Source organism: Xenopus laevis, chromosome 4S (assembly GCF_017654675.1).
Source record: "Xenopus laevis strain J_2021 chromosome 4S, Xenopus_laevis_v10.1, whole genome shotgun sequence".
In the NCBI taxonomy this organism is placed as follows: Eukaryota; Metazoa; Chordata; class Amphibia; order Anura; family Pipidae; genus Xenopus; species Xenopus laevis.
Genome location: NC_054378.1, coordinates 87,829,454 through 87,850,697, shown reverse-complemented (window position 1 = coordinate 87,850,697; position 21,244 = coordinate 87,829,454). Strand labels below are relative to the sequence as shown.

The following is a 21,244-nucleotide window of genomic DNA, read 5'->3' as shown; positions in this document are numbered from 1 at the left end:
GCAAAGTGAAACATGTGTGACTTGCACTCACCGGTATCAAGTGGTGGCTCGGGTGCAGCTTATTTCTACAGTTGTCTGTGTACATTTTTGAAAACATTTTAAAATACTTTTTAATGATTTTCTACCCAAAGTGTTTGCCTGTTGGTGTAAACTGTAATACTGTAGAAGGTTTTATAGCATTCTGTATGGAAAGTGGATATCACTCTTTCAGTCTGTATTCTTTAGCTGTGGCTGTCCTTTTAAAGGAGAAGGAAAGGCTAAAATTAAGTAAGCTTTATCAGAAAGGTCTATATAAATACACCAGTAAACCCTCAAAGTAATGTTGCTCTGAGTCCTCTGTCAAAAGAAACACCACATTTCTTTCCTTATATTGTGTACACATTGGCTTCTGTATCAGACTTCTTATTTTCAGCTGAAACCTCCAGGGCAGGGCTTGAGCATGCTCAGTTTGCTCCTCTCCCCCTCCCTCCTCCCATCCCTGCTGTAATCTGAGCTCAGAGCTATGAGTGAGCAGGGAGAGACTCAGGCAGGAAGTGATGTCACACCAAGGTTATATGGCAGCTGCTATCCTAAACAAACAGAGACAGTGTCTAGAGCCGTTTACTCGGGTATGGGAAAGCATTCTGCAGAATAAATATAGCATTCTAGCTTGCACTAGTGTGGCTAATCTGTTGGCGAAAAACGGTCTTGGAGCTTTCCTTCTCCTTTAAACTTGAAATGGCCTAGAGACAGAAACATTGTAAATCTTTTCAATTAAAATGTTTTTATGTTAGATATGGATTCATCTGTCTCTTTATCACTCTTTATTTTTCTCTGATGTCACTCTCCAGTTAAATATTTTGCTTTCTGGCAACCTATCGCTCTTCTCCCCTGTATGTGGGACTGTGAAGCTTGTTTTCAAGCTACAAGCTTTTTTAATGTGACTTAATATCTACCTCTTTGCAACTATGGGACCAACCTTCTTAGGTCCTAGGGCCTGGGTGCAATCTCAACATAATAAACTACACTCCTATTCCAGTAAGGCTCTCAGTATTTATGGTTGCAACTATTTCTCTGTGCTGAATCATTTGTTACAACATAATATGTGCTTGCATCATTTTGGGTGTAACTCAGCCTGCCTTAGCCTTTTAAGGTGTTTATAGAAAGGAACACTTTTTTGTTTGCCATCTGTGAACTTCAGTTGATCTTTTTTTGTCATAACTATTATTTTTAAAAAGTCACTTTCCGAAAATGCTTAAGATCATCTATTTACTTTCTTAGTTGCCTTTTGATGCTAAGTGATATTGCAGTAACAGATCCACCATGAAAAATGGAGGAAATCAGAGAGGGATGCCTAAGTTCTTAGACCATTGCTATTTAATGAGAGAAAATGCAGAGTGAAGAGACCAATGCAGTGCTACACAATGTAGTAGTTGGGCGAAATGAGAATTAAGAGCAATAAGACTAAAAACATGGTGGTGTTTGGGTATGTGGATGGACATGTTTGAAGGATCGTGAGGCTGACATATTGCATGGGCTGGTAGTGATTCCTCTGCTCCAACACAAATAAAAGGCATCCTATGAATACTGTAATACTGTAGCAGTGGGGTGTACCAGATTCAAGCAGTAGCTGGAATTAGGTATTAATGAATATCCAATATTCATGACAAACCCTTTTGGCACAAAAGGCCGCTAGAGATCTTGGTGCACCAGACACCCATTGATTTTGTTTTATAAACATTCATTAAAAAATTGTAGACATTATGGCATGTCATTCTACACACTGAGCCCTATGTTTTTTAGATGAATAAGAGCAGCCATCGTTATTCTGACGAGGAAACAGGAACATACAGTAACTATATAATAACACAAAGCAGAATCCTCCTGAGGTTAGTGTGCAATGAGAAATGGTAGAATTCTTGTATGACTTTGCTGCACAACATGGAGGAAAAGTTTTACTTAGATAGACAATGCACAGTTTTTCAAAATAATATTTAAGTATTTTTGGTTGGGAGAGTAATATTAGCCCATGTCACATCTCATGAATTACCAGAAGCTCAACTCCAGATACTTCTGTCATTTGATCTGAAGATTGCTTAGACACTCTTGTCTTGTACTTCCTTTGGGTGCCGGTGAAGGAGGAATCTCAATATTTTCTGTAGAGGGGTTGGTTGCTGTAAAGAGTATGAATGACTGAACTTTGTGTCTGGTGATTTGAATTACTGTCAAGGATTAGGTAGGGGCGCTGTGGAGACTGATAGGGAAAGGGTGAGTCTTTGAGGCAGGAGCTTTATGTGCCTAGGGAACACGTAAATGGAAGGCAGGAACAGGTTGATGAGGGCGAAGAGTCAGACTGGATCAGGTTGAGAGCAGAACAGGATGGAGAGGGCGAAGATCAGGACTGGACTAGGCAGGAAGAAGAGGGAGACGACTCAGGACAGGAACAGACTGGACGGAGCAGGAGTGGAACAGGACCAGACTGGATGGGACAGGATGGTGCGGGCGTAGATCAGATCAAACTGGGGATAGAGTGCAGAAGGAGACTAGAGCATGATAGCTGGAGAGGGCTGGAGAGCAGGATAGCAGGAGAATATAGCTAGAGAGGACTGCAGCAGATAGCAAGAGAGGAGTACAAGGTACAAGGCAGGGTCAGAAAGCAGGAATCAGGAACAGGTGAGGCAAGGTCAGTAAAAGGTGAAGTCAGGGCAAGGTACAAGGTGGAACAGGAAGCAGAAATCAAGAACAAGCAAGGCAGGGGTTAGGTCAAGGTCAAAGCTGAAATAGATTAAAAAAAGGTGAAAGGTGGAACTGGAGCAAAACTGGGAGGGACCAGACAGGAACAGAACAAGGAAGGATAAGGAGGAAAGGTTCAAGGTAGGACAGAACAAGGCAAAAGCTAAACCACTTAGCTAGGAACAATGCCACACTGCTAGTTTGGGAAGCAATGCTCTGGCAAGGTGTGTTTGGAGGGCTGACCTTAAATAGGGCAGAGTCAGCCCTGATTGGCTGATTGTAACTAATCAGGTGGCAGCTGAGCTGGGCTGGGACTGCAGAGGCCAGGTAACACAAAGCGAACAAGCCTTCAGGCTGCTCACCTGGCCAAATGGTTAAGGCATCAAGCCAAAAACCCCAAGGTCCCAGGCTCGAATCCCAGCAATACCTGATATTTACATACATTTTTATTTAAAGGACCACCAGCAGGTTCCCTCTGGTTGGACAATTGCTTGGAACATAGCGAAGTCTTTGTACCCCAGCCAGTCAAACTGTATTTAAAAAAGAACATCTACAATAGAATAAAAATGAGTGATGGGTGATCTTAAATTATGGATAAAACACTCACATAGATTAAATAGTAACAACATCTGAAACTGTACTTTGGCAAGAAAACTTTACTTAAATGAGGTTCTTAATGGGGCATGAGAATGAGGTTTGGGCTGTACATACTTTTTACCTTCATGAAAAATAATCTATTTTTTTTTTTAATTTCTTGCGGAAGACAGGAAAAAACATATAACGAAGCTACTTTATGTTTGGTCCTTGCAAGGTAGAAATATTACCAATACACAGATAATATCCTGCACAATAAACATCTGCTTATTAAAGGATTATAATTTTGTACCTTACAAGGATCAAACATGGGTTTGCTTCAGTTTTCCAATTTGCCCTGTTTAGCTCAAGAAATACATATTTTGTGATGAAAAAAAGTGGCAAAAAGCCCTATTTTTAGCACTCATTTTGAACATTGGGTATATTGCTGGTTTTAAAAAGTTTTGCCAGAACTGAGCCAATTAAATGCATACACTACTCACATGCTACTTGCCTGCTTTTTGCAGGCTGTGCCAACTTTTTTTATGTAAAACTTGTGGAACCATGTTCACTCTTTGTTTAGAAACTCACAAGAGATCGACAAGAAAGCTTTTATACAGGTGCCTGAACCTTTTTCCTAAAGGATGAATGACAGCAATATTTAGCTATAATATGTACACAGACTAGAAATCTGGAGCGTTCAGTCTGACCCACACTGTAGCATTGAAAAGCTGCCATTTTATCAGCGCTCGGACTAACCTACACACTGCAGTTGAGCATATACAAGTGGCCCCGGCTCTACCACTCAGTAACACATAATACAAAGGGTTTAAATGCACTTCATTATTTAATACACAGTAGGCATTGCTACATGAGGCATCTTGACATGCATGAGCTTACATATTTTGGTCAAAATCTGCTACTAATACCTACATGTTTGTAAAATGCATTGTAGCTTAAGGAATGTGATTTTTTTTTTAATAAAGTATATGTTAGGGAAAAAGCAAGAGACTAAAACACCTAAACCCTTAATCAGTGGCTCCAGCTAGCTGATAGTATATAATCATCTCAAACTAGCTATTAAATATCACAGAACGGTAACAATGTAAAATGTAAAGCATGAGCTCCATATGTAGGTGTGTGTGTATATCCATAATCAAACAAATGCATACAGTATATTATATATATATATATATATATATATATATATATATATATATATATATATATATACACTGTATAATAATATATATATTATCTATAGAGAGAGAGAATGACACCACTAATGTAAAATAAAATGTGTGAGTATTAGAAATCAAATTGATTGTTGTTTAATTTGTGCAGATTGTGCAAGAATGCAAATAAACTGATATTGTCCCTCCCTCTGGGCAGATATATGGTATATAAATTAAACCATTCTCCCTGCGATCTGCTGTGGTTGAATGCATGAAAGGTCCACTGGAGGGGAACATGTGCAAAAACACACCATGTGCAAAGGGATTTTTAGCAGTTTATCCGTTTTTTTAATTGAATGTACTTAAAGGAATGGCCAGCTGATCTTATAAATACAGCACAGCCCTTTCCTGTATGAACTGGAAACATTTTCAGAATGGGAAATTGGGCTTTTCTCTGGCATCCTATGGTCCTACCTACACTAACCAAGATTCAGTTTTATACTGTGCATATAGTATACAAATAATCTCTGTAGCTCATGAGTTATTGCAAGACTTCAAGACTGTGACTGCTCTTCCCTTGCTAATAATAATAATGTTATTATATAGCACAGGACTGGATTTGGACCAGCCCAGATATTGTTAACAAATCTAAATAAATATGTTGCAAGTTGTAACAAGCTTTTGTCTGTGGGTTTGTGTAATTAAAAAGAATACACCAGTAAAAATGTCCTTAAGTCCTATTAAATTTTGTAAGAATCCTTTAATTGTGACGAGGACTTTAATTTAATTCTATAATGATGGATGCCTATTACCTAGGTTAGATCAAACCATAGGTGGCAGAAAACATTAGCTGAAAGAAGAAACAACATCTACTGTATTTTACCTAGAATCAAAACAATGTTTTTGGCTTGTGTTCATTTAAGCCAGTAGTTTTCAGTATTTTTGGTTTCAAGCCTAAACCTTATAAGAAACTGAGTATTTCAGCAGTGGCATAAAGTTTATTGGATTAACAGAAAATATGCAATATGCATCATAACAAAATTAGTCAGGTGCATCAATTTGGGCACCTCAACAGAGATATTATATCAATACTTAGCTAAGCTTCCTTTTGCAAATGTAACAGCCTCTAGATGCCTCCTATAGCCTTTGATAAGTGTCTGGATTTCAATCTACAAAATCTCTACAAATTTGATGGCTGTCGAGCATGGACAGCCTGCTTCAAATATTCCCATAGATTTTCGATGATATTCATGTCAGGGGACTGTGACTGCCATTCCAGAATATTCTGCATAAATGCCTTTATAGATTTCCAAGTGTGTTTAGGGTCATTGTCTTGTTGGAATATCCAACCCCTGTGTAACTTCAACTTTGTGACTGATGCTTGAACATTATCCTGAAGAATTTACTGATATTGGGTTGAATTCATCCGACCCTCGACTTTAACAAGGGCCCCAGTCCCTGAACTAGTCACACAGCCCCACAACATGATGGAACCTCCACCAAAATTGACAGTAGAAGCAGGTGTTTTCTTTGAATGCGGTGTTCTTCTTCCGCCATGCAAATTGCTTTTTATGTCCAAATTACTCAATTTTGGTCTCATCAGTCCAAATTACTTTGTTCAAAAATGACTGCGACTTGTCTAAATGAGCTTTCCATACAAGCGACTGTTTGTGACGTGCAGAAAGGGCTTCTTTCTCATCACTCTGCCATACAGATGTTCTTTGTGCAAATTGCACTGAATTGTAGAAAGATACACCATCTGCAGAAAGATGTTCTTGCAGGTCTTTGGAGGTGATCTTTGGGTTGTCTGTAACTATTCTCACAATCCTCCGCATATGCCCCTCCTGTATTTTTCTTGGACTCCAAGACCTGGGTTTTACAGCAACTGTGCCTGTGGCCTTCCATTTCCTGATTACATTCCTTACAGTTGAAACTGACAGTTTAAACCTCTAAGATAGTTTTTTGTAGCCGTCCCCTAAACCATGATACTGAACAATCTTTGTTTCAGATCTTTTGAGAGTTGCTTTGAGGATCCCATGCTGTCACTCTTCAGAGGAGAGTCAAACAGAAGCACAACTTGCAATTAGCCACCTTAAATATCTTTATATAATACTTTTCTCATGATTGGACACACTGTCACGATCGCCGCCCTGAGCAGGTCCTGGAGCTCCGGGCGGCGCGTCCTCCCTTGCCGGCATCGCTCCCAAAATGGCCGCGCCTATGGTCGCCACGTGGGTGGTGGCGCCCATGGTCGCCATGTGGGTAGCGGCGCTGGCGCAAGGACGCCAATGACGTCACAATGGCGCCAAATTCAAAATAAAAACGCCATCTAGATGCCAGAATGGCGCCCAAGTATAGGAATACATTTCCTAAGTGTTTCCTGGGTTTCCTGTGAGCTGATATTGCTAATCCTGTTCCTGATTACTTATCTTGACCCCTGCCTGGACTTTGGACTTCGCTGTTATCTGCCTGCCCCTGAACTCTTGCCTGGATTCTGACTACTCTTTGGATTAACCCTTTGGACACCGCGACCTTGCTCCCTCTAGAGGGCTTCCTCCTCGATCCTGACTACCTGCCTGGAGTGATCTCCCGGCTCCCTGACACACACCTGCCTATGAAGTTCAAGTCTTAACGAGCTAATTCAACCAGTTTGGTGTTGCCAGTAATAAGTATTGAGCAGTTACATGCATTTAAATTAGCAAAATTACAAGGGTACCCACATTTTTGCACAGCCAGTTTTTCACATTTGATTTAATTACATACAAATGAATTCTGCTTAACTAAAAATCTTTGTTCAGAAAACACCCCAGTACTCAGATGTTCCTGGGAAGTGAAAGACATACCACTGTTATCTTTTTAGTTGAAAGTGGAGTAAATTTTTATGCAGGATGAGAGGGGTTTCCAAACTTTTTCATGACTGTTACATCCCACAGGTACACGGAGTGAATTCACAACAGTGTAGTTAGCCCTGTTCTGCAGTTACAGTAATTTATTCCAGAAAATAATCTAAAATCAAATCCACAAATGTCTTAAAACCTGTGTCAATGTTTTTTGCCACCTTGTGCCAAAATGCCATAATTAACCTGCAAAATATATCCTTTTAAACAAAACTTTTAGTGATGTTATAATTTATAATATGTGCTTAGTGTTGTATAATACAACTTATTTAATAACAAATACTGCATCTCCTATTAATAAAATAAGGATATACGCATTCCCATTAGAATTTCATGCCCTGTAACCTTATGCCTCTCTAATGTCATAGAAGTCCTGTGTTTTCCAATATTCTAATGGTGGGAATCTGCTATTTGAATGATATGCAGGTATAGGATCCATTATTCGGAAACCGTTATACAGGAAGCTCTGATTTAGAGCAAAGTCATCTACCACAGACTCCATTTTAATCAAATAATTCCAAATGCTTTTACATTATGGGGTAAATTTACTAAGTGGCGGAAATTCGCCAGCGACAGCTTCTTAGCCATCGCAACGCTTTGCCAGGCGAAAATTCGCTCAAACAACACCAATTTACTAAAATGCAAAGTCGAATTTTCGCTAGCGTTGCTTCGGCAATGCAAGCAAATCAAAGCGAAGATATTTTGCCCTACACATGAGCCCACTGTATAGTTAATGTTCCATATGTTAGAAAATGTATGGGGGAGCCCAGGTTACCCCAAAAAATTTTTAAGGACTTTTGCAGGCTATCACTCTGAAAAAAGGAAAAGACGCCAGCATTTTTTTTTTAACTTTTTCCACTAAAAAATATGATGTAAGTAACAGAAGAATGAGGAAGATCTATGCACTCCAATGCACTTCACCTGGTCTGAGCTGGCGAAGGCAAGTCTGGCGAAATAGATAACGTTCAGTAAAATCCGCTGGCGATGTAGTGCGAATCATCGCAAGCATCTATCTCCTTTGCTAGCGAAGTGACACTTGTGCCCGTTAATTTGCAAAGTTTGTGAAAACGGTAACGCTGGGGAATCTTCGCCAGCGTTATTCACTTCGCCCTTTAGTAAATCTGCCCCTGTCTTTTTTCCAATGATAAAACAGTAGATTGTTCTTGATCCCAACTAAGATATAATTGATCCTTACTGGAGGCAAAACAACCCCATTAGGTTTATTTAATGTTTGATTATTTAGAATACTTATGGTATGGTGATCCAAATTACAGAAAGACCCCTAATCAGAAATTTTCTGGCACTCTACCCCATATAACTTTAGTTAAAAGTACATTATTTCTGATCATACAAGGAATATTACTCAAATGTTTGTACATTAATGAGGAATCCATCTACATTAATTAGTAAAAAAATAGATTGCTCACTTCATACTCAACTGATGTACACTGGGTTTCCCATGCAATATACAGGAGTCCTTGTAGCACTAAGGGCATTAGGAATGGTATTTCTGGCATCAGATTACCCAGCCAAATTTGTATGCCTGCATTTAACCCCATCATGTTTATACTTGGTCAACTCACCATTACCCTATAAAGAGAAACTGTGTTAAAATACAACTTATAAGTAGAGCTTATAGTTTTTATAGGATACACAACACTTCTGCAAAAAGACCGGTTTAACAAGAAAAATGATCTTGCGTTACTTTGTTTGCAATTACCAACACAAATGATATAAAAACACAATGGGATGAAGAATAAATCTGATGCTTGAACACATATCTTTTTGCAAGTTGCCCACCATGAAGGGCTACAATGATATCTGTGTGGCACAGGGGAGTGCCATTTCATTTTAGTAATCTGATGCCAACCTATGTAAAAGTGTTGTAATAAATAAAACTCACCCTGGTGGTCCAGTGGTGAGGCGGGGACGCCCGCCGCGCCGCTCTGTGTCCGGCGCCATCTTGTTTCGGTATAGGCGCGCGTGCGACTCCGTGTCCTTTAAAGGCGCAGGCGCGCTGATGACGCCAGCGTGCAATGGCGCCAAATTTAAAAAAATAAAAAAGCCACAGGACCTTGCCCGTGATAGGATTGATATCTTGGTGCTTCTTGAGCTTTGTGCTTTCTGAACCTGTATCTTGTTTGATAATCTGTGTTTGACGCTGCCTATATAGTGACTACTCTGAATATTGACCCAGCCTGAACTTTGACCACTCTCTTGTCTGATCCCATCTGTCTGATTGATACCTGGTTTTGACCCTTGCCTGCCTGACGATTCTGTTATCCGCCTGCCTCGACCCAGCCTGTCTGACCATCCGCTTGCCTTGTCCTTTTGTACGATGACCTTCGGCCCAAAAGACTTTGCTAACATCCATGCCCCTTTGCCAGCCAGAACATCTCGCCTTGTACCCCTCGTTAAGTCCAGGTGGCACCCAAGTAAGCTGAGGGCTCCTCCCTAAGACCAACGGTGGTCACACTACTAATGAAGCCGAGCAGAGACTAGGGTACTTGGCACTTGTTCTGGTATTGGTTGCCGGCCGTGACAAGTGTATGCAGCACTGGATTAGGTGTCATTCATAAAGGGATAATTACTAGCCCTTTAAATGCATATATATATAAGTGCAGTTTGCAGCATGAAGAATGTGAATTTTATAATAATCTGGTTTTAAAGGGATAATATTACAGCCTTGTATTGTGCATAACACTCCCTTATTGCAATATGTATTGTGCAGGGAACAATGTTGAAATATATACAGCCTTGTATTAGGCAAATTTCCTGTTTTTTCCCTCATCTAATAACCTTACTGATGCAAACAGAAAGTTTTTGTTCTGCAGTTTCTCTGAAATGGGCCACATGTAGGTGTGGTTTAGGTGGAGGTGGAAGATATACAATACTTGTACAAAGGCAAGATTTGTGTATATAAATGTGTGTATGTGTGTATATATATATATATATATTTATATATATATATTTGTGTGTAAAGTGTATGTATGTACAGCAGCGTCAAACAGAGCACGCCAATAAACATGATGTCTTGAAAAGTCTCTTGAGAGTAACCATAATGTCAATCTAAATAAATATTTGCCTTATATTTGAATCCCTTTGAGTGCTGCTAGTTTGTGACAGCATATGTCACGCATAAATAATACAGTAAATGAATTACAATTATTTTTCACTTACAGGTTTTATACATTTTTCTTTAGCATGAAATATAAATGATTTACAGTATGTGCTTCCTCAACTCAACACTGTCTTCTTTCTGCAATGAATATTTCCATGCTGTGTGTCAGTGAGTCCAGCACCAGTCAAATTGCTGGCACCAGCTGGAAAAGACATGAGTTATAATCATTGAAGCCTTTTAAAAATATGATTTACATATTTTTGGATACAGCTCCTTCATCTGTGATTGGTTCAGTCTACAAAATAATGAAAATAGGTGCACTGTAATTTTAAAAGTTGCACCATATTCACTTTGCCCTGGGGCTAGTTCATTTGAAAAGGGATCATATGAAGTGGGACAATAATATCAGGGTTTTGCAAAAACATAGACAGTGTGCGTGTTATACACTTTATTAAGATATTGCACATAAAGTAGACATTATTTAACAGTAATTTTCCAGCACAAATGCACATCATCGAATCACACAGTGGAGCAATAACACACAAGCAGCTGACTCTTAGTTCTACCTAAAGTGATAAGGCTAGGAAGACAGTATTATATATTTTATATGTAACTGATTTCATGCCACAGCACCTACAATCCTTTATGTCTGGCAACGCCTCTGCTATCACTTGTATTTTTAGTATTGCACCTTTCCATATACATTCTGAAAATTAACAAGGAACACAGTGCACTTGTTTTGCAGAAAGAACCTGCCTATATCACCTGACACTAGCATCTCATGAATCACCAACTGGAAGCATGAAGCCCTGTCTGGTTCAGACTTGCACCATTCTGAGTTTCATTGTGTATCTACCAAGTACAGACGGCACACTTGTGAACCAGAATGTTGGCCAGCTCACTGAGATCATTGGTGTTTCTAGGATTTTATTTACATTTATTAAGAACAGCATCATTTATTATTAAAACATATCGCTAAAGCTGTTGAAAAGAGCTGCAAGAGCATATCTGTATTTCTACTAATAATGAAATGTGCTGTATGGAGAGCAAATCAAGCAGTGGAAGGAGGGCAACTGTTTCAGTATGTAGGCATTACAGGTGATAAACAAATCATTGTAGGAATGTGTACCACATTACACTGATACAAGTGGCTCACACTTAGTTCCCCATTGGGGGATGCCATGAAACCCACTTATCCTCTGCTTCTTTAAACCATGGAGATGGAGTATCTTCAAATAAGCATTTTCAAGATGATGGTGCTCTACAAGTCATACAGGACCTCCAAAACTACAGAGATTGACCAGGCCTGAGTTTCACAGCTGAAGGGACAATACTGACCATTCTCATTGGTTAGTTCTGGTAGGCCTTTCCAAGAAGATCTGCAAGACAAAAAACGTAAAACAATGAAAAAAGCTTAATAAATGCACATTATGGGTAATATCTAGGAAAATCCTGTGTAGAACCAGTACTTGCAATCTTATGAATATGAGAATCTTGGCATCCTGGACAATTAACATAAAAGAATAACTAAGAGGTGTGTATAAGGATGGGGTGTATGATACTGTACATGTAGCAGAAACATGCTGATTTCATATTACTATATGTTATAGTTTTTGTTCCTCTTTACACCGAATTTACAGATATGCATAAAGCCTTTCCCATTGTTTTTGTCCTCTCAACGATATTTTATTTTATCATGCATCACGTAAAAAAAAAAAGTATAGGGAAAAAAAGTCTGAAAAAAATCCAGATCATTTTTGTGTTTCTCTGATTCTGGTCATTCAAGGGTAAAAATTTAAGGGCAACAAAATTGCAAAAAGGATGTGTGTGATTCATGCTACAACTTCACTATTCAAGTATTGTTATTATAGCTTGTGAGGAAACAATAATATATCCTACACATAGGGGTGCAGTATATAAGGTGTGCGGCTTTACAAGTTGCTTATAGCGAGTAGGAAAGCTATGGAAGTTATGGACTGGACATGCAAGCTAACGTACATTTCCATTTAAAGGTAAAAGGTTTAAAGGAATTGTTCAGTGTAAAAAAAAAAAAAACTAGGTAAATAGATAGGCTGTGCAAAATAAAAAATGTTTCTAATATAGTTAGTTAGCCTAAAATGTAATGTATAAAGGCTGGAGTGACTGGATGTCTAACATAATAAGCAGAACACTACTTCCTGCTTTTCAGGTCTCTTGGTTTCCACAGATTGGTTACCAGGCAGTAACCAATCAGTGACTTGAGGGGGGCTAGATGGGACATAACTGTTGCTTGTTGCATGTGGCCCCCATTCAAGTCGCTAACTGAGTTAGAGAGCTGAAAAGCAGGAAGTAGTGTTCTGGCTATTATGTTAGACATCCAGTCACTTCAGCCTTTGTACATTACATTTTTGGCTAACTAACTATATTAGAAACATGTTTTATTATGCACAGTCTATCTATTTAACTAGTTTTTATTTTACACTGAACAATTCCTTTAAACCTTTTATCTTTACATGGAAATGTAAGTTAGCCTGAATGTCCAGCCCATAACTTCCATAGCTTTCCTACTTGTCGCTATAAGCAACTTGTAAAGTCTCACACCTTAATTATTATTATTTTCCCAGTTTTTAGTTTTACACTAAACTCAGTTCCTGTAAAGTTTTATGTGAAATGCCTGCCCTCCATCTAAGCGTTTCCAGTAACTGTCAAAGAATTGCATCAAACAGAATATATTTCATCACATGCTTAGAAATGTCTGTTTTCAGTATCAGTGATGCTCACATATGGAATAACTGTGTAGCTGTAAAGATGTCATAAATAACAATGTGGAGATTTTTCAGTGCTTACCTTTCCAAGTGTGTATAATGGCGAGACAAAACATTCTTCACCAAAACCACAGTTTTCTGGTATGATTCCCGGTCCATCAGTTTTGCAAAATGTAACTTGGAACGTAGGAAATATCCTATGGGCCACAGCCATTCCTAGGAATGAAAATAGTGTTTTCTTTAAACTTAAGCCTTCTAGAGATATATCATTGAGATTTAAATGAAGATATTTCTTACCGGCCCTTGGTGATAATTAAATCCCTTTGAAAGGTTGTAATTATCATTGTCCAAAGCATTGTCATACACTCCACAATAAACCATGTCACTGTAATACAAAATCACATGTCCTTTACACTCAGAAATCAGAATGGTGTGTCACTATATTATATCAGGGTATTTCCAAACTCATGTTAAATTGATTGTGTGCTTTTATGTATTGTTTTGATATAAAAGCATTACATTCTATGCAATCAATTTCTACTTTTTTACTATTGTATCCTGATGGTGGAAACAAATAATCGGATTGGGCAGCATTCATAGTATGGATTGACATTATTTTAATTTTGAAATGCTTCCGCCTTTTACACAATAAAAGAATGCAACCTTCTTCCCTTACCACCCTTTATTAACAAGTAGCACATTATATGAACAAGAGTATTGGGACTTGTTTCCTTCTAGAATTGCAGTTCAGTGGACATTTTTAAACCATCTTGAGAGCAACGTCAGCAAAGGAAAAATGAGTTTTTATAGAAGTTCAGCCACACAAGCCAATTATTACCAACCATTCATAATGCCTTGCATCAGATGGCGTGGTTTAGAGGTAACTGCTTTTGGACTCTTGAGCACTGGAAACTGGATTTATAAATCAGGCTTCACCATCTGGCAAGCAGACATGCCTTAACTTTATCATTGCTTGGCTGCCTTGCAAACAGCCCTAACCTCAACACAACTAAATGACTATAAGAAGAACTGAAATGCTAACATCGGCCATATCGGTCATGCAACATCAGTGTTCAGCCTTGCTAATGCTCTTGTGGCCTTAAAGAATTAAATCACAACAGCAATGCTCCTACATCTAATAGAAAGCCTTCCCAGGAAAAAGGCTGTTATATAAGCAAAGAGATGACCAAGTTCATATTAATGGCCTTGGTTTTGGAATTAGATGTTGGAAAGTCAGGTGTTTGGAAGCATTTGCCCTTATAAATCATATGAAATATAAAGCACAGAATGGAAAGAGTTAGTTTTAGTATGAGGTAATTAAGTAGTCATTTTAGACAGGGGCCTCCAGTTTGTTCATGAGCATTAAAGACAATATATTGAAATAACCGTTCAGTTAAAAAATATATAAACTGTATGGGGAGATTGTGGTTAAAAGAAAATTGTAAAATTTATGATTATTCCCCTGTTTTACATATATAGAGATGAAGTCTGAACTGAATGTGATGTAGGAACCACAGAACATCATCATTTGGGTGGCACTTATGCTTATTTTGACGCACCACTACAACTGCTCCATCTGTAAAAAATATGTTATTTTTTATAGTATAGTTACACATTTGCTTTAATCCTAAAGCTAAAGATAATTATTCTCTGATTGGTTGCTATGGATTGCCAGACCTTAAAAAACTTTAGCCTATGGATTTGTTTTTCTCAAAAATACATACTCTGGGTCCAAGGTCTTCATTCCCAATGGCCCCATTAGTTTTTTCTCTGCTATCTCAAGAGCTTTCCAAGCATTCTTAGGACTGAACAGTTCTGGGGCCTGAAACAAACAAAGAAATACATTAAGGGGCATAGTTATCAAAGTAATAAGAGTTTTTTTTCACCTTAAATTACCTTGAAACTCCTATGGTATCTTATTTAAGAAAAAACTTTAACGTCTTAAATTCAATCTAGTTTGAGTTTTTTTTACTAGAAAATTCTAGTTGAATTCTAATCGAATTCAGATCGAGTTTTTCTTAGAAAAAACTTGAATGCCAGGAAGGTTATTACCTTCATCAATTAGGTCAGTGGACCTCTGCCCTTGACTTCTATATGAACTTGTCAGGTTTTAGGTGCTGAATTATCGAATTTGAGTTACTTCAAGCATAGCGGAATGATAAAGCATGGAATTGAATTCGAGTTGGTGGTTTTAAATTCCAAATTGTGAGTTTGGACCAAAACAATTCGAAAATTAGAATTTACCATCCAACCTTAATAAATCTGCCCCTAAATATAGTGATATTAACCTGCAGCTTTCCCACTGTAGTTGGGCTAGAACTCCCATAATAGCTTATGGTTGGTTCAGAACCTTTCAGTCTAAATGGAAATAGGAAATAAGGTAATGGGGAAGGCATTATAGAAGCTCCTTATGCATCTATTAAATATAGAGGGCATCTAAACGGGGCCTTTGTAGACGTGGAATAACAAATGCAGAAATCCAAATTAGTTCTTGAATGTTGCAGCATATTTTCCAGCTTTTCTGATGCTAATGTTGATTTGTCGCAAGACGTTTATATAGAAAAACAATCCTTTTTGCTATCTGTTATGAATTGATGCTTTCCAAGGAATTGTGATTATTACCAACAATATTCCACAACATCAAACCATTTCTTAAATGGGATGAGCAGTATTCTCTTTTAGATTCCTAATCCTTTAAGATTTGTATATTGCGATGAGTTTATGTAAATAATTATGAATATATAGTAAAAAAAAACCCAGAATCTATAAACTGACAAATAATTGGCTTCCTGTGCCCACACTACAGCATTTTACCTTATACCCCCACACTGTTATAGAGACTCACCACAACCATGGCCACAGGGAAATTTGGTCGGAGCTGGTAATCACACCAGGGGCTGGAAGCTCCAAAGCTGTCTTTGTAGATACCACGCTTATGGACGAGGTCTGGGCGCTGCTCATTGGGATCAGAAATATCTTCAGATACAAAGAACTTCTTCTCAAAATTATCTTTGATACGTTGGTTCCACTCAGAGAAAGTCATTGTCACTTCTCTACCTAAAGAGGAAAGCATTAAACTTGGAATTTAATGCAATTATATAAGTATTCCACAATGTAAAAGCTTGCCCTATATCGCCTACTGAAGGCGACCTTGTCAAACGAGCAGATCTTATATGGCCAGGTTTACTCTATGGGGCCCATTTATTAACAATTGAATTTAGATTTTTTCCATGAATCTCTAAAAATTTGTGTTTTTTTTTTTTTAACATTTCTTAAAAACTCATGAAAAAAACCGAGATTTTTTAAGTATAAAAACCCCGAAAACCTCTAATGCAAAAATTTGGCAAGTTAAAGTTGTTGGGGTCCTATAGAAGTCAATGGGAGTTGTTTAGATGTTATTGGTTTTCTGATTTCTTTCTCGCCAGGAATTGTCCTAAAAACTAGAGGTTTTAGTGGTATTTGTATTGTTTGAGAGTACTGTTCAGTGCTTTTTTTAAACTTGTACTTTTTATATTCAAATCTTTTAATAAATGTTATGACATTTGTGATTTTAGCGTTTGTGAGTTTAGTCGTTGTTTCAAAAACCTCTACAAACCACAAAAACCTGACCTTTAATAAATAGGCCTCCATGTGTTATATTGTGATTGCTTCTTATGTGTTTGTTTTATTATTTTCCTCAAACATCTGTTTTGTTGAAAGATATCAGATAGAGCAGAGCTTTATTCACATTTGTAGACCATAAAGATACTCTAAAAAGGAATTACCAAATAATAAATAAGGATCACCGCTCCACCTTCCCACTACCAGGTCAGAACGCACACTTACAACAGGCAAATTCATCTCACATGAAGATGCAAGTGGGACTGTGAACCTCCTTTCCTCACATATCTAGTGTTTATAAACAGCTGGCTCACAATGTGATTTGTTACTTGGGGTATACCACACTGTAAATTTACAGTTTTATTTCCTTATATAATGTATTTACACTTTTACACTTCAGAATTTGCAGTTCTGCTCAGTTTTAATCCTGTTGTTTTGCATACACCTTTTCCAGATATTTACCGTCCTTCTGCACAGTCACTCCTTTGTATGGATACAGCTTCTTTTCATTCAGATCCTTAAGCCAGCGCACAGTGGATTTACAAAGGCCAACAATTTCCACAGCAGAGCCATCTCTAATAGAGTAAATGAAAATGCAACTCAGTGAGACAATGTCACATGGTATAAGTGAGATGTAGAGCAGAGTAGAAACGAGAGAGCGCCTGTTGATCTATGGTAAGGCACTGCCCCTGTTGTCCTCAGACTGAAAAAGGAGAGCAAAAATACTTGATCATGATATTTAGATGCCTTAATGCTGCATTTGTATTTAAGTCAACAGTGGTTAAGTAAACACAGGGGGAAAGGAAAATACAATTTTCAATATTAAACTATTCTGAAATCATCTTATTCCTAAGAACAGATTTGGAAAGCCAGGAGTAGATATACATTGTTGGAGAATAAAATGAATACAAGTTCAGTAACTAAGGGTCACAAATACCCCACATCAGTGCACTGCAATCATAATATTTTGGAGCCATGTTTGTTTATATGCCCATAGAAATGTGTATACTTACATTAATGCTCTATGGATATACATTTATACTTGGGTAACAACTGTGATTGCATTTCATGCAAGTGAAGGACATATTTGCTTTTGCAGGTGGGTACAGTATTTTTATTATTATATTAACATGTAATAAAAGTATGCAATCTGTTATCTGGAAACCCATTATCCAGAATTCTTCAAATTAGGGGAAGGCCATCTCCCATAGACCCCATTTTAATTAAATTATTCAAAGTTTTAAAAATTATTGCATTTTTCTCTGTTACAATAAAACAGTACCTTGTACTTGATCCCAACTAAGATATTATTCATCCTTATTGGAGGCAAAATAATCTTAATGGGTTAAATTAATGTTTAAATGGTTTTTAGTTGGACTCCAGCCAGGTCCATACCTATATTTATAAAGCGCTAACATATTTTGCAGCACTGAACAACAGATGAGTGTATACACTGATCTAGATACAGATCTGCTCAGCAGAGTTTACCATCTACATTTCTGAATTACCTTGGAGTTGCTGGGATTCCTTTATTTCTGGCTTTTTCACTCTCCCCCATTTTGTCCATCCACGTCCCACAATTTAATCGGTTTCCTCCAAATACAAAACCAGTTTCTGGATCTACTCCAGCAACAATATTAAAGCCTGAAACAAAATTATCAGAAGCTTGTAAAGGCCAGGCGAAATCCACAGATAAAACTTTGTATTCACCAGGATATAAGTCTCATAACTGAACAGGCATTTAACAGACTACTTGATTTTAACATTTTAACAACATACTGTTGGTGTAAATAAGAAAACTATGTTTATTATACATATCAGCCACAGATAAAAGGTTTATTAGTGGAGCCTGTCTTTATAAACAAATGTTTGAATGAATGGGTGCAGTTTAAGGTGGATCGCCATTTGCATAATTTAGTCTGGAACAAAGAGGGAATTTGTAGCAATAAAAAGATCCAGAATAAATACGATGATGGTGGTATGATTCCACCCAAAAACATTTTCGTTGCAATAGTGAATAAATTAGAAATTACAATTATGTAGGAATACCTGCCTTTCTACAAATATGCAATCTCACTGTTCAAAGCAGCAGTCATTGTGCTGACATAGTGCACATACAGAATCTGTTGCAAGGTGAGAAGTTATATGCAGTCATGCCACACTCACCTTCATCTCTCATGTTTCTATCTATCTGTGGGCCAGCATTCCTCTCCCGGAAATGGATTCCCAAGGCATGGCGCTGCAAAGCCTCCTGGATAACTTCATACAATGGCTGATCCTATAGAAAAAGATGTTATTTCAGCTTTCACCTTAACTCTACTTGACAGTAGCAAAAGAAAAATAACAAAAAAAAACAAAAGAAAAAATGTATGCCCCTGCCCTCAGTGAATTTATCACCCCGTGAATCTCAGTCTGAGACATAGGAGTTAGGAATGTGAGAAGCCAGACAATGTGGGAAAGCAGGGGTTACAATATAAAAAAGGTTACCTAATTCAAGGTTGTACAACCTATTACCTTCCAGCAGGTGTCTCATTGGGACTTGGGTTTTTACTATTGAGTGCTATTTTTAGATCTACCAGGCAGCTGTTATATTGTATCAGGGAGCTATTATCTGGTTTCCTTCCCATTGTTCTATTGTTAGGCTGCTGGCAGGGGGGGGGGGTTGATATCACTTCAACTTGCAGTGCAGTAGTACAGAGTGACTGAAGTTTATCAGAGTTGATTAAGTCACATGACTGGGGGCACCTTTGAAACTGACAATATGTCTAGCCACATGTCAGATTTAAAAAAAACAAAAAAAAAAAAACTGTTTGCTCTTTTGAAAAATAGATTTGAGTGCAGAAATCTGCTGGAGCAGTACTATTAGCTGATGCACTTAAAAAAAAACCAACATGTTTTGCCATAACAGAATCCCTTTAGTATACAGAATTATCCAACCAAGGTTATTCCTGTAGAAAAAGTTGCTTACCACTTGTCCTGCTGGCTGTGCAGAACAATCATCTTTGGGGTACATCCTGGAGACAGGACACTGTAATATTGCAGTGCCATTTGGAACAATGGAGCAGTAATCCTGTATACATTGCAACCACCACCACACAGCATCACGACAGTTGTATCTAGCGTATGTCCCCTGGCCCAAAAGGTTAGGAATCAGCCCATGTCTCAGAGTTCCTGCAAATGCCAGGATAATGTTTCTGAAAAGCCAAAAAAAAAAAAAAACATGATACCAAACACACACACATTTAATATCAAAACATAAATGAGAGGACAAATCCTGTTTTACTCAGACTTCAATAAGTCTACTGCTGAATACTACCCCCATAGGCTGATTTTTTTCTTGAATTTTACACCAACATACAGTATAACACATAATGCATTTGCCTGATTTTACTTTTCCCGGATTTTACACCAATTTTTCCTGGTCCCCTGAAAAAGGTTCTACTGTATTGGAAAAAGGTGTAAGTCAGGCTATAGCCTTGAGAAAAACACAGTCTTATGCTGCAAAACAAGCATTTTTAGTTTAACTTTAACTTATAAGCTTGAAAACGTCTATTTATGAACATATAATGGTTTAATTTAGAATGAAGGAAATTTTCCTGAGGGGCGCGCTGCCATGAGGCGTGTTGAGAAATTCGCCTCAGGCAGCAAAGAGCTGCTCCTGGTAACTTTAGGAGCCAAAATTCAGATTTTTAAATCATAGGAATCGCACTATGATTTAAAAATTTGACTGACTGACTGATAACAAAAAAACATTGGGCCGTTTCGCTATACTGTGTATTACATAGGACATGATAGTGATGCTACTCTCATCAGTGGTACCAATGAGTAATTACAATTGTTGGTATGGCAAAAGTATGGCATGATAGCTGGAGTGTCCAAAATAATACATAATACAATTATCTGTTTAAAACTTTGCAATTCTGCTTTTGTTCATTTCTGCATAAAGAAAAAATAGCACTAAGGCTGTGGTCAGTGCAGTGCATGGAATGGCAGTATGATTCCCCACATAGCCCTATGCAAGTAAAGTTCAAACTGGACATGTTGCAGCTTATATTAACCCCCTTTGCGTTAACTGCTATAGCCTTGCAGTGTAGTTATGCGTGTGCCTAGTTTGACACTTGTACAGGTGTACCAGCCACCTCAACTATTGAGGGCAGGCACAGAGTTTTTAAATGTTTATATAAGATTACATATAAATTATAACAGGGTTATAACTGGGGATATACAACTCTCATGCACAAAATAAAAGAACATAACTTAAACTACTGGGTTCTTACAGCATAGATCAGATCAGATGGGATCCATCATGACTTAAGTAAATGTTATTAATCTAGAGAGTGAAATGCTAACTTAACAGACTGTTTTGTAAAAGATGTTGATATCTACAAAGTGTATGAGAAACCAGTATAACATAAAGTAAAT

General features: G+C 37.8%; 1 protein-coding gene across 4 annotated transcripts in view; it reads right to left on the bottom strand.

Moving 5' to 3' along the window:
• Positions 1-10,911: 10,911 nt before the first annotated feature.
• The window catches only part of agl.S (amylo-alpha-1, 6-glucosidase, 4-alpha-glucanotransferase S homeolog), a 52,363-nt gene continuing 42,030 nt past the window's right edge, over positions 10,912-21,244 (bottom strand). For all 4 annotated transcript variants that reach the window (XM_018261070.2, XM_041561540.1, XM_018261071.2 and 1 more), the window contains exons 26-34: positions 19,791-20,016; positions 18,989-19,100; positions 18,331-18,466; positions 17,285-17,397; positions 16,068-16,279; positions 14,947-15,044; positions 13,520-13,607; positions 13,305-13,438; positions 10,912-11,857 (exon numbers count right to left, since the gene is read on the bottom strand). In XM_018261070.2, coding sequence (XP_018116559.1) covers positions 11,740-11,857; positions 13,305-13,438; positions 13,520-13,607; positions 14,947-15,044; positions 16,068-16,279; positions 17,285-17,397; positions 18,331-18,466; positions 18,989-19,100; positions 19,791-20,016 — 1,237 coding nt within the window. In that variant the 3' untranslated portion in view covers positions 10,912-11,739. The remainder of the gene's footprint in view (positions 11,858-13,304; positions 13,439-13,519; positions 13,608-14,946; positions 15,045-16,067; positions 16,280-17,284; positions 17,398-18,330; positions 18,467-18,988; positions 19,101-19,790; positions 20,017-21,244) is intronic.